The sequence below is a fragment of the Solanum pennellii genome, chromosome 1 (assembly GCF_001406875.1).
Source record: "Solanum pennellii chromosome 1, SPENNV200".
NCBI lineage: Eukaryota > Viridiplantae > Streptophyta > Magnoliopsida > Solanales > Solanaceae > Solanum > Solanum pennellii.
The window spans coordinates 109,187,823-109,213,160 of NC_028637.1; the positions used below are offsets into that span (position 1 = coordinate 109,187,823).

General features: G+C 34.5%; 4 protein-coding genes across 9 annotated transcripts in view; 1 reads left to right on the plus strand and 3 right to left on the minus strand.

The window, feature by feature from the left end:
- Positions 1-2,497, plus strand: part of LOC107005509 (calcium-dependent protein kinase 5) — a 12,642-nt gene extending 10,145 nt beyond the window's left edge. For 2 of the 6 annotated variants that reach the window (XM_015204122.2, XM_015204129.2), the window contains exon 8: positions 2,101-2,497. The gene's annotated coding sequence lies outside the window, so the exon portion shown is untranslated. Of the gene's footprint in view, positions 1-2,096 lie in introns of all 6 variants that reach the window. The other 4 variants (XM_015204145.2, XM_015204137.2, XM_015204154.1 and 1 more) reach the window with 3 other exon arrangements.
- Positions 2,498-3,026: 529 nt separating this feature from the next.
- LOC107007986 lies at positions 3,027-3,875 on the minus strand. The gene has a single exon (XM_015206862.2). The coding sequence runs from the start codon at positions 3,811-3,813 to the stop codon at positions 3,313-3,315; it is 501 nt and encodes a 166-aa protein (XP_015062348.1). The 5' UTR covers positions 3,814-3,875; the 3' UTR covers positions 3,027-3,312.
- A 4,060-nt stretch (positions 3,876-7,935) lies between these two features.
- LOC114075578 (uncharacterized protein At2g17340-like) lies at positions 7,936-19,637 on the minus strand. Its single transcript, XM_027913956.1, has 6 exons — positions 19,554-19,637; positions 19,250-19,399; positions 17,670-17,789; positions 17,100-17,186; positions 7,993-8,067; positions 7,936-7,941 (listed from the first exon to the last, which is right to left on the minus strand). The coding sequence occupies exons 1-6, from the start codon at positions 19,635-19,637 to the stop codon at positions 7,936-7,938; spliced, it is 522 nt and encodes a 173-aa protein (XP_027769757.1).
- Positions 19,638-19,876: 239 nt separating this feature from the next.
- LOC107027000 (aminoacylase-1) lies at positions 19,877-23,608 on the minus strand. Its single transcript, XM_015228157.1, has 4 exons — positions 22,594-23,608; positions 22,095-22,232; positions 20,514-20,753; positions 19,877-20,152 (listed from the first exon to the last, which is right to left on the minus strand). Exons 1-4 carry the CDS (start codon positions 23,446-23,448, stop codon positions 20,039-20,041), a joined length of 1,347 nt encoding a protein of 448 aa, XP_015083643.1. The 5' UTR covers positions 23,449-23,608; the 3' UTR covers positions 19,877-20,038.
- Between the last annotated feature and the right edge of the window lie 1,730 nt (positions 23,609-25,338).

The following is a 25,338-nucleotide window of genomic DNA, read 5'->3' on the forward strand; positions in this document are numbered from 1 at the left end:
CCCCCCCCCCCCCCCCAAAAAAAAAAATATTATAAAATAAAATGTAAAATATTTTTTTTACCCAACTCCAATCTTTCCTCTCAACGTACTCCCCCATCCCAAATTTTTAGTTTATTTTGTTCAAGAAAAATAAATCCCTTCGAATAATAATTTAGATATAGTTAAATTTATTTTATTTCTTGAAAAAAAATTCTACCCTAACATAACTCCCCTCTTCCATTTTTTTTCTCGTTTTGTATTAGATATGTATTTTCTTTTCTAAAAAAGTATTTTTTAACTTGCCGCAAGACTTTTCATAAAATAAAACTTTTATTTCTGTTAATTTGGTATGCAAGTAGAAAAGAACGTTTTCCTAAAAGTATATGTACACATCTAACACAAAACGAGAAAAATGTATAAAATTAAATTAGGAGCGGAGGGATAGATGGGGTGGGGTAGAATATTATTTTATTTTACTTTTTTTTTTGAAAAAATAATATCAAAATTGTTTTTAGGAAGGAGTGGGGGAGGGGGTGACGCCTAAATTTTAAAAAATAATTTTAGAAATAATAGGACGTGGGGTTGTCCGGGGATGATGGTTGAGATGATGGAGTGGGGTAAGAAATATTTTAATTTTTTAAAAAATGGTAATACTTTAATCTTTAGTTTTTAGCTAATATTAATAGTTTTTTAATTTTTGTCAAGTTGGAATAATTTATCCATGTGCAATGCCATGAGGCAAGGTTTTTGCAAATAAATGAGAAAAGTGTATTACACACCACTGAGGTGTGTTTCTCAAACTAATAAGTGATAGTTTAGGTATGAAAATTCAAAAAAAAAGAAAAGAAATAGTTTAGGTGTGTTTTGACACTTATGTCTAATCTGAAAGATATTATTAGTTGTACAAGTGTGAAAAAACACCCAGGATGTTCCCAAGTGACACAAATAGAAAGTGGGGTCGAAATGGGAAATATACCATCAGTTGTCAATGAAGTTGAAATAAAATCATGAGAGAGTTCCAATCCTAGTAGAAGCAAAAAGAAATTAGCCGATTTCTTCCAATATGTCTAAGTTTCAGCTGTCAAGATTACTGCCTGGTACCTTTGGGTGGAGGATACATGCACCTAGTGGAATAGTCAAGATACATGCAAGTTGGGTTGAAGGCACCTTAGTCTTATAGAATTGTCAAATCAGAATATTTAGTATGATGTATCATGTGTTCTTGAACACTCGTAGAACTAATTCTGTTTTCCAACCATTAGTTGACTCTATCAAAAGAATATCAAGTTGAAGCTAGTTGAGATGTAGGTAGAATATCTATTAACCAACTTATCTCCATGTAGTTCTATTCAGTTCCATTTCATCCAATATTGTATAATTTACCTTAAAATTACGAGTCCGATGTGTTCCACACTTTCAGGAATATAAAAGTCTAACACTGAGCCTATTATCAGCTAACAAGTAACAACTCTCTATTTCAAATAGCTGGCGTTGCCTACATGGATCATTTACTTATGTTAGGTTACGGTCTTAGTTAAGTTCTACCAGAGATATTGCACGTCCTTTAGGATAACTCATCTCCTTGTGATTTTAGGTGTACTTTGCTTATTTGAAATGATGCTAGGTTGTATTACTTTTTTTTTCTAAGAGATTTTCATTGTATATGTATCCACCAAAAGAATAATACGAAGAAAAAAAATGAGAGAGGAAGAAACAGATCTGCTTCCAAGTTGTGACATACTTTTATCGAAAAGAAAAAGAATATTCAGAGGCCCAGGTGGCACTGAGTTAACTCGCCATTCTTCTCTTCTTTAGACAAGCCTGATAAGGAAAGCTGATTCTTAACAATGTGTTGGGCATCAAAGGTTTTCTTTTGTTTTCCTTCAAAATGCAGCTTTACCACATTATCATAGGTAAGGTACTTATTCATAGTACAATTATTTGGCATATATTGTAGTTACACACGTGCTTGTGTACTTGTTCTACTAAAATGTTGCTATGACTTTGTAGGCTAGGTTAAATATCACAGAACATGGTGCATCTTTTATTTGGAGCATGAACTTGTGTTTCACTCTTGGTCAAGTTATGTGTAAAAGGTATTCTGACATTCATGTCAGCTAGTTTGCAGGTTTTTACAGATAATAGAGCAGAGGCAATGAAAGTGCCGTAACAATGTCTGGTACTCTGTTCTAAAAGTAGTATGCCATGCTCTCAAGTATAACTAGAAGAGCTTGTAGACTGTGCCTCAACAAAATGTGAAATCTCTGTCGTGTGTGAAATCATTTCAGCTACCTAGTGTTCTTTAGTTGAGGCTTCATGCTTGCTTCAGTTAGAAGGTGGTTCACCTTGAGGTGTATCCTTGTCAATTACATAATTATGTATTTTACCCATGGGTTTTTCTCTATCGGGAGATTGTTTTTATGGAAAAGAACACGATTTGTTGTAACAATTTACGCAAGCTATATTTGCAGAACATGGTCAGTCATTTATGATGACGTGCTTAATTATTCTCAACATATTCTGACTCTCTCCTTTTCAGCTTAAGTTGATGGCTTCTTTTATGTCAAAACATGATTGAAGGACATGAGTGGCCTTTGAATTCAGTTTTTGGGAATTCGATTTTGAAGAAAAGTTGCATGTTCCAATTACTTTTTGAGAAACCTAGTTTATGTTTTTTGTTAAAAAAAAAACAACTTTGCTGGATTTTACTTTTTAGAAAGAAAAACTAGGTTTGATATTTGAAAAACGAAATGTTGCGCTTATTTTCTTGCTAGTGCAATAGTAATAATAATTAATAAGACAGAGAGATACGAGGGAGTGTAGAAAGTAAAAAAAAAAAATTCAATTAGGCCTCCAAAAATATTTTAAGGGAATTGCATTACATGATGTTTGGCTGGATGAGAGAAATAAATAGTGGTTAAAAGACAAAAACGCATATTCGGCCAGCGACTGCAGCAAAATAGCTGTCGGTGAGCGAGTTCCAGTTGGTCACCCCATGTGCCGACATCTTCAATTTTGTTATGGTCATAGCTCATACATACAACACGTTTAAACCACAATAATTAGGCAAATTTATAGCAGTAGTGCTTATGCATAAAAATCAAATACACTCGAGAATGGTAAAAAGAATTACACGAGGGGAAAAATAATAATACAACGTAATGGACTGGACTGGACTGACTGACTATATGATGAAGATAAAAAAAATTCACTTTATACATTTACGTACGTACTCAATGTGAACTCCGATCTATTATTAATAAATAAAAACAAAACGACTCAAATAAATCAATGAATTAACCAACATCACAGTGGGAATAGTAGAGTAATCCATCAGTTGTTCCTGATTAAGTTGTCATCGAAGTTCCTGGAGTAGTCATACCGGAAGGTTTGAGGTAGACCCATATTGTTGCCGGAGCCGGTGAACCTCCGCAGCTCTGACCTTATTTTGAAAAATACGTGCCTCCAGCTGCCCTTGCTGTTGCATCCCAATACGGCTTTCTCCTCTTCATTCATTTCCAGATCGTTGGCAAAGGCGGGCTTCTTGGACATGATCCAGCCCAATCCCCAATCCCACCATTTCCTAATGGAATTGCCAGTGTATTCGGACAAGGATTTGGATCGGCGAAATGCCCATGAGGAGGTGGTGGTAGAGGAGTAGAATGAGAGGATGGGTTGTTGTTGTTGACAAGTAGACCTCATGCGCATGTTCATCCTTAGAGAGAGAGAAGACAGCCTTTTGCGTACGCCAAGTCCTTCTCCTCTTTCTTCTTCTGTAGGTTGCGACATGGGCAGAGCTTCTTTGCTCTGAAAACTTTGAAGAAGAGAGCTCATATTCGTGTCGGTGAAGAGAGAGAACTAAAAACTTGGGGGCATATAGTATTGGTAATAGCCTAATTACTTTACTAATAAACAAGGTGAGTGGTCATCACTCATTCACCGTCACCCGCACATTCCTACGTTTCCATCGACAGCCTGTTATATTCTCCTATGACTCTTTTGCCCCTCCCTGGCCCCAGGCTGTTCAGGGAATAATTGTATATCTATTTACCATGAGTATTAACGTTATTGTCGAAACATTATTTCCAAGTCATCTTTGACACCTAATTCTGTTCCATTTCAACTTGTACACCCAAAGTCACATTAGGATACATGAGTCCCAAACAGAACAACTAAGCTTCAATATTATCTCTCCTGCTGTTATTGTTCTAACAAATGGAAAGACCAAGAAACTCAACAATTTTCCCTGTGCCCCGACTAAATTCCTTCCCCATTCCAACATAATATGTTTCCTGACATAGACCAACTGATGCCCCTTATATTGATGAAAATCTGCCAAAGTTTCTTACAGTGTAAAAAGAGATCATTCATGGTCTCTGCCTCACATCATATATCATATATTATTATAAGTGGGAAGCTCTAACCTTAAAAGTTGAATTACCATTTCGCCCCTCCACCAAATTAAAATAAATTAATTATTTTTTAAATAATAATATTTAATTACATAATGATAGAATATGAAGTCTAACAACTACACTTTAATGTTTTAGTTATGACATTAAAATTATAATTAATTAGGTTGAATTAAATTAGAGTAGAAAACAATAATGTATGTAACTCTTCGAATTTTGTGATTCTTTGAATTTTGAAATTAATATAAATTTATTTATCATGAAACAATAATGTATGAAACTCTTCAATTTCTGTGATTCTTTGAATTTCGAAACAAAAATAAATTTATCGATCATGATTCAATATGCACCATTAAAAACTTTTGGTAGGTGAAAAGACAATCAAACATCACTATAAATATCTGTTAATTGCTTCCTAGGTCATCACATTCTGTTCTTTTCTATCATCTACTATTCGCTTTTCTTCATCTTAGATTTATAATATGAATACAAGTTGGTAAGAAGCTAACTGAGGAGAAGAACAAATAGCTTCATTCTGAAATTAAAAGAGAAGCTTTCTTAGAATATAGTTCAACTGTTAATTAACAGTATAAGATATGACTTATATATTTCTTTAGATCTTTCTTATGTTATATTATGATTTTATGTTTTTTTTTTCATTTTGGAGTTACGGTATGGTTGTCCAAAATGGATTGGTATGCAACCCATATTTTTACGTAATTATGTATTATTTTGCATTGTTATGAAAAGAAAAATTCCTTATTTTCGTGTTATTATTTTTTTTAAGTGTTATTTAATAACAAATTTTTTATTAATACGTGATGAGTTTGATAATATTTGAATAGTTTATGCAAAATATGCTTTTTTTTTTAAATAGAAGTAATTTAAATAAATACATAATAGTGATGTTAGGGGAAATAATAATGATATACATATATATATATATATATATATATATATATATTCGTAATATTCATGTGCAAAGCAGTGTCGAGAACTAGTTCACAAAAAAACATCTAAAGCACAAATGGAGGCCCTTCTTCATACGGTTATCCTGTGTGAGAACAACCTGTTTTGCTAATAGCCAAGTAAAACAGGCCACCTTAATTTTCCAGATCATTTTTCATGGCCAGTAGCTTGGTTGAGTGTGTGTCCTCTGGGAGTTTCTGTAAGATGCTCCAACTGAGAATCTCCCATGTTTATCTAGAGCCCATAATAGTTTGTTTTCACTGTTATTGAGTTCCTTTCATCATTCCAGGATATTCAGAAATTCAACCATGCTATTCACCTACCAATCGTTTAAAGGTCTCCTGAACCTTAAGTTCCAACCCTGAGCATCTCTCATTTCTTTGACAGTGACCACTTTCTGTAGACTTAAGCTGAATAGGTCAAGGAAACTAACTTTGAATGAAGCCTGTCCCACCCAAAACAGAGTTTTCCCACCATATCCTATCTTAATTATGCACTTGTTTATAAGTTGTGGCCATAGATTCCTAATTGTCCTCCACACTCCGGTGCCATATGGTTGTGTTGCTATGTTGTTGATCCACCTTGTATCCATTCCATACCTGACCTTAATGGTATCTGTCCACAGCATTTGTTCTTGTGATGAAAATCTCCTCCGCCATTTCATTAGCAAGTTGTAGTTTTGTAATTTCAGATTCCTTGTTCCTAGTCCCCCTTTTTTTGTTGACAAACTTCATCCCGCTTGACCAAGTGAAACTTGTGTTTATTAGGATTACAGTTTCCTTGCCAAAGAAAATTTCTTCTAATGCCATCTAATCTGTCTCTTACACTTGCTGGCATAGGGTACACAGACATCATGTAGGTAGGCAAAGCATTAAGAACACTGTTGATGAGAGTAACTCTGCCACCCATGGATAAATAGTTGGCAAGCTTCTTCTCACATTTCTCTAGTATATTATTCTATATGCCTTTTGATTTGCTCTTATCTCCCAGAGGCATTCCCAAATATATTGTGGGCAGCTCCATGTCTTTCATCCCAAAATATTTGCCAGACTGTCAATCCCAGGTACCTCATTCACTGGATAGATGAAACTGCCCCAATTGATGTGTACACTTGAGGTTGCTTCAAACAATTTCAGTATTGTTCTTAAAAACTTCAGTTGGTTGATGTAAGCATCACGCAATATTAGAGTGTCATCTACATATTGGAGATGTGAGATGTGTAGACTCTGTCTATCCTCCATGTGTTTGTTTGGGCTGTTCTTACTATATCATTGAGACCCTCCATTGCCCAGATAAAGAGAGAAAGAGATAATGGATCCCCCTTGTCTCAGGCCTCTCTCAGATGAGAAGAAACTTGTGGGAGAGTCATTAATTAAAACTGAAAATTTCACTATACTGGTGCAAGATTTGATCCAGTTTATCCATCTTTCCCCAAAACCCATGTTTTCCAAAGTCTTCCATAGGAAACCCCAATTTAAGTGGTCATAGGCTTTCTCTCTATCCATCTTACAAAGAATGCCTAGGACCTTGCTAATTTGCCTCACATCTACACATTCGTTGGCAATCACAATAGCATCCATGATCTCCCTACCCTAAATAAATTCCATCGGATGCGTATCTACTAGTTTTGAAACGACTTTTTTTCAGCCCCTCAGTAAACACTTTTGAGATGATCTTACATATGCTGCCTATTAAGCTATGAAGGTGGCATTGAAGCTTCTTTCAAAAATGTTCTGATTATGTAAGTTCTGAACTGCTGCCACTAGTTTGCTTACTATTTCCCAGCAATTGGTGAAAAATGTCATGGTGAAACCATCTAGTCCAGGTGCCTTGTCCTTCGCACATGCCATCACATATTCTTTGATCTCAGCCTCACTAAATTAACGTTGTATCATTAAATTGTCTTCTTCACTGATAACCGCACCTCATTTATGGTCAGGGGAGGATCTAGGAGGCTCGTGGGGGTGCCACGCCACCCACAACCTATGACGGAAACATTCTCTCTCTCTCTATATATATTGTTCCCTATTTCTTTATAGAATTTGTGGAATATGGATTTTATTATTTGTTTTCTTTATAATTGATAGAAATTCTCTTGTTAAGACCCTATGAATTGATTAAAACCACATATTCATACTAGAACAACGATGATTCAATAAAAAAACTTAACCTAAATCAAATCAAGGCATTCCCTGAGTAAAAGAATCCTCGGATCATCACTTATTTCCTGAATAAATAGAATCACTAAAAATTCAAAGAAAGATTTTGTTTTTGGTCAAAATATAAATAGGGGTTGAAAGAAAAGAATCTTTCGATTTAGAAATTAATTTTTTTTGTTATATATATATATAAGTTACTAACATGCCACCTAGACATATAAATTACCAACATGCCACCTAGTGGAACAAAAAACTATGTGGTGCCAATGGCATAGGATCAAACATTGTACGCGATGGTCTTTGATTCCTAACTCAAGACCTCCCAACATCCGTTTGAATAGTTATCCTATTTCCAAAAATCAGATTTCTACCCCCTGCTCATCTTTCAACAATTAATAAGCAAAAATACATGTTCATTAAACCTGAAGTAGGTAAAATTGAAAGCATCAAAAATTGAATAACATTTCTACCACCTTAGATATTATCTTTACCAACTCAGGGTAAGTAACATCGTTCATAGAACGCAAGTCATTAGCTGCCAAAATAACCTACAAAGACGGAAAAAAAATATTTCCAACGTCATTACAAGAGGAGAGCTTAATTGAGTTGCGAGCACTCAAATACACCCAATGTCTAATCCAATCTGACGCACCTTCATATAGTTATCAAGTCTATGAATATGAAAACTGCTAACTTATGATGAAGCTTTATTCATACTTAATATCTGGTTTATTGAATTTTTAACTATATGGCTATAGCCTCAGAGTTTGTGTCCTGTAACTTCTTAGCCACATTGGATTGAGGGAATAGAAATAAGAAAATGATGATAGCCTCAAGGCGCTAAATTTCTTTATATACATTTGGAATATGAAACACCTATGAGATTATTATAGATAACTAGGTAATTTTCCCGCACTTAGCGGAGTCATAAATAATAATTGCATTTGAACTTGCAAATAATTTTTTTTCTAATATTCATCTACTAAAATAATGGAAAAATAGGTTCATAAAATATATTAGCAATAATTCAACATGAATTGAATTATTTGTCGTTATCGCATAACTCAAGAACCTCTAATGAATTAATTATTAACAAAATAATAAATTATTGGTTCTTTAATCAACATTAAAAGAAAATAATGATAAACGTAGGAATATGTATGCAAAGACATTTCGTGATAAAAAGAAACATATAAGTTGCATAGATTATACAATTGTTATATATGTCTTAGGAGAAAATTCAAAAATTGGTTAACATATTAAAAAATAAATTACTCTTGAACATGAAAACAATTATAACTTTTGAATTTGCAAATTTCTTCAATTGATAAGTAAGAAATTTCATATCAATGTAAAAACAGATAATATGTAAGTTTATAGATAGTATTTTTAAGTTATATAATTTAATATAGAATATCAATACATGAATTCTTGAAAGTGAATACAATAATTATTTTCTGCACAATAAATATACGTAATATATAAGTATATGTTCAATCTAACCGGAGATAATAACTTTGCAAAAACATAAACAACAAAGTTTAGAATATATACTAAAAAACAACAATTAATATCATATGCATAATATATTGAGTGTAAAAAACATACCAGGATAATGTAAAAATAAAATGAAATAAAAAAAACAATCGAGTCCATGTTCCCTATAACAAAACTATTTTCCTCCAATACAAGAGGTTTAAAGAATTACATCCTCTCAGAATAGAAAGATTTTATTTACCAACTTATTGATGCAAAAACAATGCTGTTAGTATGTTACTCAACAGGAGCAAAGTACACGAATATTTAATTTTGTGCAAGTAGAAGAAGAAAATAAAATTTTTTGTTGTTTAAAATAAGAGAAAATCTTACTATTCATAGACAAAGGGTAGTGTGGATTAATCTTTATTGTACCTTATGAGAAATGTTACAACTATTTGGAAAAGTTATAACCCTTCGTAAAGTTCACAATCTTACATAAAAGTCGCAACTTTTCATTAAGTCACGACTCTTCATTAAAGCTGCAACTTTTGATAAAAGTCATCACTTTTAATAAAAGTCGCAACTCTTCATTAAAATTTCAATTTTTCATAAAAGTCATATCTTTTCGTGAAAGAGAAAGCTAGTTTTGGAAATAAATAAATTTAAAATAAAATTCTTGTTTGTGGTGGCGCTACGTAGGCGGGCATAAGATTCTCTTTTATATAAATATATGATTGAATACTCTATTACTCTTCGTAGGTAATTGCATTTTTGTGTAGATTCTCTACTTTATGATGAACCACTTCTACGAGGTGTTGGGTATATAGCAAGAATTGATGGGAAATAGAGGGAAGGAGAGGAATTTGAAAAGTTTAGAACTTGAAAGGTTGGGAACTTGAAAAGTCCTCTAATGCTTTATTGAAAAAGGCAATAGTCCCTCATCGGTAATGGAAATGAAAATAGGAGAGTTTAAATAAATAAACACTCCTATTAATTGTTAAAAGGGTTGGAAAGAGGGACCCCCCTCGCGCCGTCGTCGTCGTCGCTCGCTTCGGCTTCGGCTACGGCTACGGCTACGGCTACGGCTTTGGCTTTGGCTTTGGCAAATGATCGAGAGATAATTTTTTGGATAAATTTATTTTTAATTAAATGGCAAAAAATTATTTTCAATTAATTAGTTGATAACAGAAATTAACCGAAATGTTTTCAACTTTTTAGTTAACCCGNAAGGTTGGAAAGAGGGACCCCCCTCGCGCCGTCGTCGCCGTCGCTCGCTTCGGCTTCGGCTTTGGCAAATGATCGATCGAGAGATAATTAACCGAAATATTTTCAACTTTTTAGTTAACCCGACCCGACTCGGATCCGCGCGCGTGACCCATTTTAAATTCCNGAATCCGCGCGCATGACCCGTTTTAAATTCCGTTATATTTAAAAATTTCCGCCACTGTTCTGAAAGGTTGCAACTTTCAGGAACAGTCAATACCATTTGAAAGTTTGAAACCTTTCATTAATGGTCGTGTCAATTCTGAAAGGGTTGCAACCTTTCAAAATATATTATTCTTGCCTATAAATACCATTCAGTCTTCAGAATATTTCCTAACGAATTTTCTGATCTTTCTTTAGCTTAAAAAACATATTTTTCTTCGTGTACTTTCTGCTGTGGATTGATTCGCTGACAGTAGAGTTTTTGGTATCTATACTCTACTGATTAAGATCATTTTACCCTGGGAGGTTATATTCCAAATCAAACCTCGGATACTAGAGGGGAATAATTTCCTTAAGGGAACACTGTGAATTCAGTGGACTTGATTTCCTTCCTAAATTATCAAAAAAAGTATTCAAGATTCTGGTAAGTTTTACAGATTAAATTATTTTTTACAAATAAATTTCTGTTTATCTTATTTACTGGTTCTAAAAATCTCAATTACTTCGTGTTTCTGAATGATTTATTACAACCAGTAATTTCTGATTTTCTTAACACAGATGGCAACAATCTTAAGGAAATTATATAAATTTGTGTTTCTGGTGGAGACAAAAATCTTTGTGATTTTATACTCCTTTAAGTCTGCAATTATAATTTATTGCTTACTTATATTGTATCAATTTTATTTATCAGAAATGGAAACACTGGTGTTACAGTGGCTGTTGCTGCACCAACCCGAACTCTTGTATCACAAGCAGAGAAACCGGGTAAATTCACAGGTGTGAATTTCAAAGGATGGCAGCAACGAGTATTTTTCTGGCTTACCACTCTTGGTCTGCAGAAATTTACAAGTGAAGATACTCCAGTACCTGCTGATGATATGCCAGACAGGGAAAAATTTATGATTGTTGAAGCATGGAAACAGTCAGACTTCCTATGTAAAGGTTACATTTTGAGTGCTTTAGAGGATGACTTATATAATGTCTATAGTGCAATAACAACTTCAAAAGAGTTGTGGAATGCACTTGAGAAGAAATATAAGACAGAAGATGCATGCTTGAAAAAGTTTGTGGTCGCAAAGTTTTTAGACTATAAAATGGTAGATAGTAAAACTGTTGGATCACAAGTGCAGGAACTTCAACTTATTCTCCATGATCTGATTGCTGAAGATATGGTAGTAAATGAAGCTTTTCAAGTGGCTGCAATGATCGAGAAGTTGCCTCCTTCGTGGAATGATTTCAAGAATTATCTAAAGCACAAGCGTAAAGAAATGAAGCTTGAAGATCTTGTGATTCGGCTCAAGATTGAGGAAGATAACAGAAATGCCGAAAAGAAGTCGCGTAAGAGTTCAACAATCATTGGAGTTAATATTGTTGAAGAAGCTCCTACCAAAGACAAAAAGAGAAAGAAGTCCAACGGGCAGAAGTCAGAACAGGCCAAGAAGAAATTCAAAGGCAACTGTTATAATTGTGGCAAGGCTGGTCATAGATCTTCTGATTGTCATGCTCCAAGAAAGGACAAAAACAAAGGCAAAGGCAAAAGTCAAGCAAACATCGTGGAAAAGATGGAAGATGCAGATGACTTGTGTGCAATGATATCGGAGTGTAACTTAGTTGGAAATCCCAAGGAGTGGTTTCTCGACTCAGGTGCCACTAGACATATTTGCTCTGCAAAAGAAGCCTTTGCAACATACACTCCTGCTGAGTACGATGAAGATTTATTCATGGGAAACACAGCAACAGCAAGGATTGCAGGAACTGGCAAAGTAATGTTAAAAATGACATCCGGCAAAGTGTTGACTTTAAACAATGTTCTGCATGTCCCTACTATTAGGAAGAATTTAGTTTCTGCTGCACTACTCGTTAAGAACGGGTTTAAGTGTGTCCTAGTTAGTGATAAAGCTGTAATAAGTAAGAATGAAATGTTCATAGGAAAGGGCTATCTCAATGAGGGTCTTTTCAAACTAAATGTAATGGTTATTGACAGTATCAATAAAAATTCTGCTTCTGTTTACTTATTGGAGTTAAGTGATTTATGGCATGCCCGTTTGGGACATGTTAATTACAAAGCCTTGCGAAAATTGGTTAATTTAGAAGTATTGCCTGATTTTAAATGCGATAAGTCGAAATGTGAAATTTGTGTGGAAAGTAAGTTTGTTAAACATCCTTACAAGTCTGTTGAAAGAAATTCTAAAACTTTAGACTTAATTCACACAGATATATGCGATATGAAGTCAACACCATCTCGTGGTGGAAAAAAGTACTTTATAACTTTTATTGATGACTGCACTCGATTTTGTTATGTATACTTGCTTAATAGTAAGGATGAAGCAATTGATGCATTTAAGCAATACAAAAATGAAGTGGAAAACCAATTGAATCTAAAGATAAAAATGATTCGGAGTGATAGGGGTGGAGAATATGAATCTCCTTTTGCAGAGATATGTTTGGAATATGGTATTATTCATCAAACTACTGCACCTTATACACCACAGTCAAATGGTTTGGCAGAACGGAAGAACAGAACATTAAAGGAAATGATGAATGCCTTAATGATCAATTCTGGTTCACCGCGAAATCTTTGGGGGGAAGCCATTCTTACAGCTAATAAAATACTCAATAGAGTACCCCATCGAAAAACACAATCAATTCCATATGAGTTGTGGAAAGGAAGAAAACCCAACTTGAAATATTTTAAAGTGTGGGGGTGTTTAGCCAAGGTAGAGGTTCCTTTACCTAAGAGGGTTAAAATTGGACCCAAAACAATAGATTGTGTCTTTATTGGATATGCTGTGAATAGTAAAGCTTGTCGATTTTTGGTTCACAAATCTGATAATCCTGAGATTCATGTTAATACGATAATTGAATCAGATAATGCAGAGTTTTTTGAAAACATTTATCCGTATAAAACTGAAAGTGAGTCAACAAGTGAAAGATCTAAACGACCACGAGAAGAATCAATGGAAAATATTCTAACTAGTGAGGAACCTAGGCGAAGTACTCGACAACGAAAATCTGTTTCTTTCGGACCAGATTTTGTAGCACTATTGCTTGAAAATGAGCCTCAAACATTTAAAGCAGCTATGTCTTCGTCAGAGTCAACTTATTGGAAAGAAGCAGTCAATAGTGAGATTGAATCAATTTTAAGCAATCACACTTGGGAATTGACTGATCTTCCTCCAGGAAATAAACCTTTAGGATCAAAATGGATCTTTAAAAGGAAAATGAAACCTGATGGGACTATTGACAAATATAAGGCTAGACTGGTAGTCAAAGGGTACAGACAAAAGGAAGGTCTGGACTACTTTGACACATATTCTCCAGTAACAAGGATAACATCAATTAGGATGTTAATAGCACTAGCAGCAGTGCATGATCTTAAAATCCACCAAATGGATGTAAAGACAGCCTTCTTAAATGGAGAGTTAGAGGAAGAAATTTACATGGAACAACCTGAAGGGTTTATAGTTCCTGGTAAAGAAAAGAAAGTGTGCAGACTTGTGAAGTCACTTTATGGACTCAAGCAAGCACCCAAACAATGGCATGCTAAATTTGATCAAATAATGTTGGCAAATGGATTCAAGATTAACGAATGTGATAAATGTGTTTACATTAAAAACGTTATGAATCATGAAGTCATTGTTTGTTTGTATGTTGATGACATGTTAATAATGAGTAAAGAAATTGACGATATAAATGCTACTAAGCGCATGTTGTCCAGCAAGTTCGATATGAAAGACTTAGGAGTTGCTGATTTGATCTTAGGGGTCAGGATTATCAAAACTCCCCAGGGACTAGCATTATCTCAATCTCATTATATTGAAAAAGTATTGGATAAGTTCAATTACTTGAATTTCAATGTAGTCAAAACTCCAATTGATTTAAGTTGTACATTTAAAAAGAATGAAGGTCAAAGTGACTCTCAATTGGAATATGCCAGAGTGTTGGGAAGTTTGATGTATATTATGAATTGCACGCGACCAGATATAGCATGTGCTATTAGTAAACTGAGTCGGTACACTAGTAATCCGAATCAAACTCACTGGATGGCTATGAAACGTGTGTTGGGTTATCTAAAATGGACACAACATTATGCTTTGCATTATAATAAATATCCTGCTGTGATTGAAGGATATAGTGATGCAAATTGGATCACCGGGTCAAATGATGTAAAATCCACGAGTGGTTATGTATTCATACTTGGTGGAGGAGCTGTCTCTTGGAAATCTTCCAAACAGACATGTATTGCTCGCTCCACAATGGAATCTGAATTCATTGCTTTGGATAAGGCTGGTGAAGAAGCGGAATGGCTCCGGAATTTCCTAGAGGATATTCCATTCTGTCCCAAACCTGTTGGACCAATTTGCATACATTGCGATAGTCAAGCAGCAATAGGTAGGGCAGGGAGCGTTATGTACAACGGGAAGTCTCGTCATATACGACGGAGACATAACACCATAAGACAACTGCTCTCTAGTGGAATTATCACAATTGACTATGTAAAGTCAAGCGATAATGTGTCAGATCCACTAACGAAAGGCCTAGTGAGAGAGGCAGTTGAAAGATCATCTAAGGGAATGGGTTTACGGCTTAGGACAAGTCAGCATGACGGTAACTCTATCTAGCAGACTGGAGATCCCAAGAGCTAGATTCAAGGAGAAAAACAAAGTTGTGGCTGACGGTTCGACATTGTCAATTAACTCAATCCATTCTCATGATGAAGACAATGTTCAGGAAAAGGTTAAGACTTTAAGGCTTGTTAATGAGGTAATAAAGCTTAAAGTTTTTAATGATTTGCTAAGTTTGGTAGATTTGACCAAATAGTGTATCTACGAGATGACACGGTTAGAAATCACCTATGTGAGTGTGAAGTGGAAGCCGCTTCAAAGAGAATTTTATGTCAAAAGCCTATTCTCTATACACTCATGAAACCAGGAGGTGTTCATGGCTGAAACGAACACAACCGTAAGAATCATAAACAGTAAAGGGTTAATTGTGTGACATATGGTTGTCTAGGTATACACCAAAGTTCGACGGTTCAAAGATATCACATCTACCGATTGACCGAGTATATCCGACATATGTTCACTACGGAAAGTCCAAGGGGAAACCTACTTATCCAGATGCAATTAATCCTTGCTTGTAAAGTACACAATTGTCCGTGCATTCCTATGTTATAACTATTCCCCATCAATGTGGGGGATTGTTGGGTATGTAGCAAGAATTGATGGGAAATAGAGGGAAGGAGAGGAATTTGAAAAGTTTAGAACTTGAAAGGTTGGGAACTTGAAAAGTCCTCTAATGCTTTAATGAAAAAGGCAATAGTCCCTCATCGGTAATGGAAATGAAAATAGGAGAGTTTAAATAAATAAACACTCCTATTAATTGTTAAAAGGGTTGGAAAGAGGGACCCCCCTCGCGCCGTCGTCGTCGTCGCTCGCTTCGGCTTCGGCTACGGCTACGGCTACGGCTACGGCTTTGGCTTTGGCTTTGGCAAATGATCGAGAGATAATTTTTTGGATAAATTTATTTTTAATTAAATGGCAAAAAATTATTTTCAATTAATTAGTTGATAACAGAAATTAACCGAAATGTTTTCAACTTTTTAGTTAACCCGACCCGACTCGAATCCGCGCGCATGACCCGTTTTAAATTCCGTTATATTTAAAAATTTCCGCCACTGTTCTGAAAGGTTGCAACTTTCAGGAACAGTCAATACCATTTGAAAGTTTGAAACCTTTCATTAATGGTCGTGTCAATTCTGAAAGGGTTGCAACCTTTCAAAATATATTATTCTTGCCTATAAATACCATTCAGTCTTCAGAATATTTCCTAACGAATTTTCTGATCTTTCTTTAGCTTAAAAAACATATTTTTCTTCGTGTACTTTCTGCTGTGGATTGATTCGCTGACAGTAGAGTTTTTGGTATCTATACTCTACTGATTAAGATCATTTTACCCTGGGAGGTTATATTCCAAATCAAACCTCGGATACTAGAGGGGAATAATTTCCTTAAGGGGACACTGTGAATTCAGTGGACTTGATTTTCTTCCTAAATTATCAAAAAAAGTATTCAAGATTCTGGTAAGTTTTACAGATTAAATTATTTTTTACAAATAAATTTCTGTTCATCTTATTTACTGGTTCTAAAAATCTCAATTACTTCGTGTTTCTGAATGATTTATTACAACCAGTAATTTCTGATTTTCTTAACACAGATGGCAACACGAGGCACTCCCTAAATTTATCAATACAAATTATTACCTTATGAAGAAGAAAAAAAGTACCACAAGTACAATTCAGGCATAAGAGTATATCACAGAACACCTATTCACCTAATGTTTTACTGATAAATAAACCACATCCATTTGACTGAATGCAGCTAAGAAAAGAGCATTAGAAGAGGATAAATTAACTCTCTTAGATACAGAAAACAGCATGTTAAAATATTTAGTGTTGTTAACTATAATCAATATCTACAGAACTGAGGATAATAAAGATGCCTGTAAAATGGCAACTTTAGTACTATAAAGAAAATGCCTATAAAATGGCGTTTTAAATTTGCAATGTAATTAAAATAGATTATGTAATCTATCTTTTCTTTTTCAGTTTAGTGAACACTGAACTCTAGAAAATTTCTATTTTATGTGCAAGAGAGAAACAAGACTCCCAAGTAACCTGTGTCCCATGACGAAGTAAATCTCTCGTAAATGGCAGAATGCCCAGAATAATATCTGCACCAGAATTATCCACAAAGATTACAGCCTGTGTAGTAAGCAAGTTAGTGAACCAGCATACATCAAACGCATGGGCGGAGCCAGAAATTTCACAAAGGGTGTCCAGAAATAACACAATATAAGCACTTTTCAAAAAAAGAACTAGTAAGATTCGACCACACAAGAACTTCTCTTTCCAAGAAGGTGAAACCACTGGGTTATAACAGTTTGATATGTTAAAGGGTGTCTAAAATATGTTATTTATTCATTTTGTGTATCATATTACTGGTATATACCATATTTTTTTCCGACGAAGGGTGTCCTACCACCATAAACGCATCGGGATATTTGTCATAAACAAGTAAAACATAAAGCTCAGTGGAAAACATAAGTTCCACATATGGTTGACTACTAACTAGCCTTTTTCATGATTTTCTGCTCCATTTGTTATGAAAGAATGTTTGTCTAAACAAATAAAAGCATAAAGCCCAGGGGAAAAGATAACTCTCACATATGGTTTTTAGCTACTAACCTTTTTCCATGATTCTCTGCTACATTTTGTTATGAAAGTATCCAAGTCATCAATAACCCAAGGTCGAGGAATGAGGTTTTGGCAACTAGCTAAAAAAAAAATGCCATCCCTTGAGAATAGCTCCGCAAGCTTCAAAAAACCATTAATTAAGAACAATTGATTCAACCTTGAAAATGTTCATTTTCTAAATGCTAGTTGTGATTTAAGCAAGATTAAGGGGTATCAATCTATCAACTTGGAAAGATTTTTAGCATGTGGAAGAGTCTGAATAGATTCTATTAACTCCGGAAGTAAAACTCTTTACAGACTTGGATTAAGTATGCATTTGTGTGCATCAACTTGTACTTTTTCAAGGATTGCATTTTGAAATCAGTTTGAATTATCAGTTTCTTTGGTCCTGTGATTAATTGTTTGATTGTGTAGCTAACAATTAAGTTCTATCTACTATCTAATAAACATACTCGGGAGTTGGGAAAGGTGTTGTCTTAGAGAAAGGATAACGAGAGTGAGATCTAATTCCCTAAAGGTAGGACAAGGATTTGCGACTAGGACAGGAATATACCTACCTACCGCATTCAATTAAATGTCTTAAACATTATGCATTCTTGAGAGATCAATTCTGTAGGATGAAAGGCAATGATCTATTTTGAATAGGCGAGTAGTAATGATCCGGTAATCAGAAAATCATCAATAATTTAGACTAGGAGGAAATAGGATTGGTGACCCAACCACAACCCTGGAATGCTCAGCCCTCTTAAGTACATTCTTAAGTGTGAGATCACATCATAGATTAATAATATAGTTTTACATTTTTGCAGTAGTTTATAATCAAATCAACTTTGGGAAAAAATACTTGTTTAATTAATTAGTAATAGTGAAGTCTAATCGAGTCACTAGGCAACCATGTGCGCCTGCGTATGCCTTTGGGAGCAGCACAAGTGGTCACCATAATACTCAAAATATTTAGAATGGCCCAAAATTGGCTAATGGAAATAGTACTATATTTAGTTTTTTATTAGAATAGAATTATATTTAGTTTACATAACTCGGTTCACTGTCATTGAATATAATACAAATATACAACATGACCGAACTCGTGATGAAGATGAACTGAGTACTCCTTGTGATAGTAGTGAATAAATCAGTGATCACTTGCTCTTGCCACATTCCTATTGAGGTTAAATTACTTTAAGTAGCTTATAAAGTGTCTTCTTTCAAGATGCACCCAATGACAAAGCACATGTTATAATAAACACAAATTTAGTTCTTAAATTATGCGCTTTTGAGAAGCTCTTGCCACATAATCTTTTAATTCCTTTTTATCTGGACCCTCCTTCAAACACCACGCACAGCAGAAACTTAGTGCACCGAGCTCACTGCACTACCACCCACAACAGTGGTATATGAGTACTCTTGCCATATAAACAAAGGCACAAATGTTATATGCAAACATTTCTTTGTTGAGGGAGGAGTCACCAAATAAAGGGCATGGCATACCTCAGCATAGTCATGGCAAGTCAGAGGTACAATTTAATGTTAAGTACATATAAATTTCTTTATATATGAGTCATCTTTGAAACATTGCCTAGCTGTGCCGAGCCAAGATCAAATAGGTTACCAGCAAAAATCCCTTTGACCAAGTTCTCCATACGCTTAGCTTCATCCTCGATAGCATCATTTAGATGTACTACATCCTCAAATAAGGATATAGCCTTTGCATTTTCTTCGTCCTAGTTAATTTACATAAGCCCATCAACAAAAAACAGTCAAATCTTTTACATTTTGGTTCATGTTGGTTAACAGGTTAAAAAACAACAAAATTATTTTCAAATGAGCAATGAACTTATTGATTTGACCTAAAAGTTGATCCGCGAAAATTCTTACAGGAAATTGGGTTTGGTTATTTGAACAATAAGGGATGCTCACATCAACAACTGAGACCAAAGTGTCTGTTGCATAGTCATACATGAAGTACTGGTTTATGGACAGAGATACTTTCCTTGAAAAAATATCTAAATAATGTTTGGTTATAAATTGGAACAATTTTTTGGTTAGTTTTTGAAGATGCGTTTGTGTGCTTGGAGAACTGATTTGACCTCTTTTTCAGTAAATTTTTTGGTTAGTTTTTGAAGATGCGTTTGTGTGCTTGGAGAACTGTGTGTGTGTGTGTTGCCTACCCAATGTTTTTTCTCGTCATTGCTTGCATATTACATGGAACTGTTCTTCAATGATTATGAAATATCCATGTTGTTTATTCGTACAGCAGAAAGATGTTGCAGAGATTTCCAACTGCTCTGCGGCCTTCACTTATATATACAATACTACAAGACAAGACAAGACGAGCTCAAGGTTGCTTCAATACAACTTGCTCACAATTCCTCTCTCGAAGCATCATCTCTTTGATACTGAATATAAGATGCATATGTTTTGATTATTGATTCATAAACATCAATACCTTTCAGATACTCATCCTTGTTCAAGAACTGCAGCAAAAGAGAATGCATATTAACCATAGGCCAAAGTCAGGATTTCCACCACATAAAACAAAACTATTTAAACAAGTGAACAAAATTTACAAGTCGAATCAAATTTACATCATTTCTACGGTCAAGCAAGAATTTAGCCTCCTCTAAGTGTTTGCTTATATTCACCAAACAGTTGATCCGGTAAACAGTAACCATTTCTGTAGCATTGCACTCTGCTTCCTTTCTTTTGGAGTTCTCAACTTATTCTTTTGATTTTCTCATATTAATAGTATATTTAATAGGTTTAGAAGACTCTGGGTGTATGCACACACAAAACTACCATGTGGCACCAAATAAGCGAATATTAAGTAATGCTCACCTCATTGTGGTCGTGAAGAAGAATGGGAGTGTTTGCCATCGGAGAAAATCCTATTGCTGGCAGGCCTCGCTCTCGAAAATAGCGTGCATCTGTTGATGCAGGAAATATTTCTGGTTTTCCAAGTCTGGCATTAGCTTTGATGATAGCTTCTTCAAACAGTGCCCACCAGATATTGGAACTGTCAACAGCTGTAACAGCTGGCCTTCCTAACTTGTCGTTCACACTCACCTTTTGCTTGAACTGTCCAAGAGCAAGGGCATTGTACAATCTCTTAAATTAGTAATGTATTGCACTTCAAAATATTGTTCAAATAGACTGGTGATACGAAGTCAAACAATAACCAGTGGGAATTCTATCAAATAGTACAACTAAAGATGACTTGGGAGTATTATTATCCACCTACAGAATTCAAAGTGTTCGATAAAAAAACATATAGAAAAGAAGATACTTACAGAGATCTTAATAAATCTACAAACTGATATATATCCTCGAAACCTACTTCTTTACACCAAAAGTAGAAAGATATTTTACAATTCCATTTAACTTTCTAGATGGAATTGGATCTATCTTCATAATACCTCCTGAGACCCTCTCTCCGAACTGTCCATCAGATGCATTAAATATGTGAAAGGTTCTGAGTCTAGGATGATAAAGTTTGTAGATTGTATCAAGAATCTTGGATTAAAGTTGACTGGGAAAGTGCATCAAGACATGCCGACTAGATGGAATTACACTTTTCTTATGCTTGAGAGTGCTATTCCATATCGTTGGGCTTTTTTTTTACTTCAAGTTAATTGATGCAGATTTTAAATGTTGTCCTTCATAAATAGATTGGAAGAAGGCAAAAACAATAGCCAAATTACTAAAGCCTTTTGATGAAATCTATTTTCAGGAAATCAATATCCAACAGCCAACTTGTTTTTTCATTGTGGAAAATTCACTTGTTGATAATGGTAAACAAAAATAGTCAACACTCTGATATTAAAGAAATGGCAGAGGAAATGGAAAAGAAATTTACAAAGTATTGGGAAGAGTATACTCAAGTTTTGTCTTGGGCAGTCATTCTTGACACTCAATATAAGTTAAAGTTCGTGAAATTTTGCTTTTCAAAACTTGACTCTTTGACTTGCAAATGATAGGGTGAAGGTTGTTGAAGATAATTTGCATCAACTGTTTGAGGAGTACATGAAATCTTCAGCATCTAATAGAGCATCGGTGGGAAGTACTCTTGATGAATCTGATGCTGAGATGAGAAATAAAATGGATGAATTTAAATTGTTAGCAAGTCGGACAGAACTTAATTCGGATGGAAGACAGACTCAATCAAAGATTCAGTAAACTGCTGGTCAATATGCTACTATACAAACACTTCATGCCAAATTGGAAGAGGAAAATGAAGGCATGAGACAATTTTCTTTGGCGTATACACCACTTCTCCTCACCCAACAAAAAGAGAACAGTTAAATGTAATTATTGTTCTAGGCAATTTTCTCTTTGGAAAAGGACTGAGGTATAGCAAACAGGATTACAGGTTCTTTATCTCTAAAAGAAGAAACGATGGATTATTATTATTTCTAGTACCTCAAAAGTCATGTTACGCGAAGCAGGTGCCCATTCATCAGCTATTAGCCTCTCCAAGGATGCCTGATCTGCAGTTGGTGGTACTCTGATGTCAAATCCTGCTTGGGCTTCAGATGGCTGCAGGTTCATGACAAAACCCTGCCACAGAAATAAAGAAGTCCATGTTTTAAACTTTATCTCAATTCTGATTCTAAGTGTAGGGAAACGGGCCATTGTTTTACAAGAAAGGATTGTTCGGTAAAACACCCTATATCTGCTACGCCATCACTTCAAATATTCGTTTTCACTTGACTACATTAATAATTCTGAAACATTTAAGCTCTTCAAACATTTAAACTCCAATCTGAATAAATGGTAAACACTATCAAATAGTGTTTAAGGTTACAACCCAGCACATTGGATGAATAAGCTCAATCAAAGACTCCTAGATTCCTCAGAAGAAAAATGGTCACAATATGCAGGAAGCAGTGGTCAGAGTCAAATAGCTAGACTGACTTACAGAGGGTGAAGGGGTGCCAGCTTTCAAGAAGACCATATTAACAGAAATGACTTCGCCTTCAGCTTTCTGTCCTGCCTTAACTAGATCAAACTGCGCTGCCCTGAATCTCCTTATAATTTCGACACTTTTAAGTAAATTCTCCATGGCAGTATTATCATAGAGCTTAGCCCCATGTCCAGGAGCACCTACAGCCTTAACGACCAGCCACCAGGGGGACCTCTCTCCATAGAATGCGCGATAATTGTGAGTGGGAGAGGCCAAGCCCTCGTCAAGAACAATCCCAACATTCATCTTGGCCAAGACATCTGAATCAACAAACTTTCTGGCACCATCATTTCCACCGATCTCCTCGTCGGGGAGGAAGGAGAGGTAGAGAGTGCGCAGGGGGCGGAAGCCATAAGATTTGAGTTTGCGAATGGCCTCGAGGTACTGCAAGCCGACGCATTTCATATCCTGAGAACCTCGGGCGAAGATGTTGCCGGTAGTGGAATCTAAGTGGGCAGAGAAAGGTGGGTGAGTCCACTTGTGATGCTCGGAAGGGACAACATCGGTATGTGAGTTAAGGAGGATGGAAGGGAGGGTAGGGTCTTTGCCTGGCCATTTGAGGAGAATTAGAGGTTTGCCCTTGACGAACTCAAGGGTCTGGGACTCGAGGGATAGTAACTTGGCCTGTGATATTATAAATTCGGCAGCTTCATAGTAGTTGGGGTGAGGTTGGGCTGTATTGATCTGAAGGTACTGCTGGAATCTTGATAGGATTGTTGACGGATCTTTAGCGGCCGTCCTAGTTGTGATTATGAGTATGAGTGTGACCAGAAACACACACAAATCATGATAATAGCCGGTCTTGCTCATCACTGCTTTTCTCTCCAGATGAATTAAAATCAATAGAACAGGTTATAAATTTTCGTTTGGAGCCGATCAACCTAAACACAAGGTTCAAATTCCACTTTATTTTGAGTTATCTAAATTAAAAAATCCAAATTTATTTGAAAGGGTAACTGTGTAATATTTCTGCCTTTGTTAGGGCCCGTTTGGATGGGGTTAATAAAAGCAACTTTAAAAAAGTACTTATGAAAGTGCTGAAACTTATTTTTAAAATAAGCAGTTATGCGTTTGGATAAAAGTGCTGAAGTTAAAAAAAAATTGTTGATGTGTTTGGCAAATAAGTGCTGATAAACCGCTTTTTAAATAAAAATGTCTGAAATACCCTTAAAAGTTGTTAACATAATAAAAGTTAATTAATTTATATTTTACAGCCATAAATAATTATATTTTGCTATCATTCACATATTTCTTTCTCATCACAAATTATTTATAAGAGAAATATAAACTTATTATAGATTTTAAAGAGATATAATTTGAATAGATCAAAGAACGATTTAAAATTTTATTTTAGTTTAATCCATAGGCAATAATAATAGTCTATCATTCACATATTTCTTTATTATCACAAATTATTTATAAGAGGAATATAAATTTTTATTTAAGTTATATGTGCAACTTATTTTACATTTTAATAATATATAATTTGAATAGATCACTTGAAAGATTTATGATTTATTTTATTTCCATTCATTAGTAATAGTAATTGTCTATCATCCACACGTGAAAAGGGAAAAATAGATTAAAGAGATGGTAGGGTTATGTGGATAATTTAGAGATTGTATAAAAATATTAAGAGTAAAAAGGTAAAAATATGGTCAACTTAAAACAGCTTATAAGCTGGGGAAAAAAACACCCCTACCCCATCTTTTAACTTTTGGCTTAAAATAAGTTTTTTTTAAAATTAAAATAAGTTATTTTGAGGATTGACAAACAGCTAAATAAGTCAAAACCAACTTTTAAATCAGTTTGGCTCTTAATCACGAGTGGAACTTACTTATATCAATAATTTTGTTTATTAAATTAAAAAAACATACAAAAAAGAGGTGTGCGTATATATACGGCTATAATTGATTTCATAAGAAATTTTTTGGTTAGTGATCACTATAATTCAACAAAGTCATACGTTACTATTTTGAACTAATAGAAATTATAAATTTAGGACATTTAAATATTCATATAAAATAAATAGAAATTATAAAGAAAAAATAACATAAAATAAAATAATGTAACATTATTTTTACGATCTTAACCATTGTAAAATAAAAGTAAAACACCACGAAAGTTATGCACATTCGTATGAGTTTTTGTTCACATCCATTCACATAAACCGATCACCATTCAATAGTCGTTATCTTATTTTTCAAGTCAAATTAAAGCACGAATATAAAAAATATAATAACTTAAAAGATTAATTTAATTATTTCTATGAAGTCTTAAAATATCAACATTTATAAGACTAAAATATCAAATAATGTCATGAGTATGAGTATTGTTAAATTATTTTAGAGGTTATGATGATAAAAAGTTGTGGGGGAATTAAAATTAACGGGAAAATAGCCTTAAATATCCTTAAACTATTGGATATCGTACAAAAACACCCTTTATTCACCTTTTGATTCTATAATGCCTTTGACGTCAACCTATTTGCCTTGAATACACCCCTATATTTGATATATATTTGACCATAGAATTAAATTTCTCGTTGGTGTATTTTACAATTAAATTAAACTAAATAACCAATATATATACATTTCAACACTCTTGTTAAGCAAAAAATATAGATACTTTATACAAACGAGCAAAAAAGATACAATATGTGGGTATCAAACTGTACAAAAATGGATACATTAGACAAAC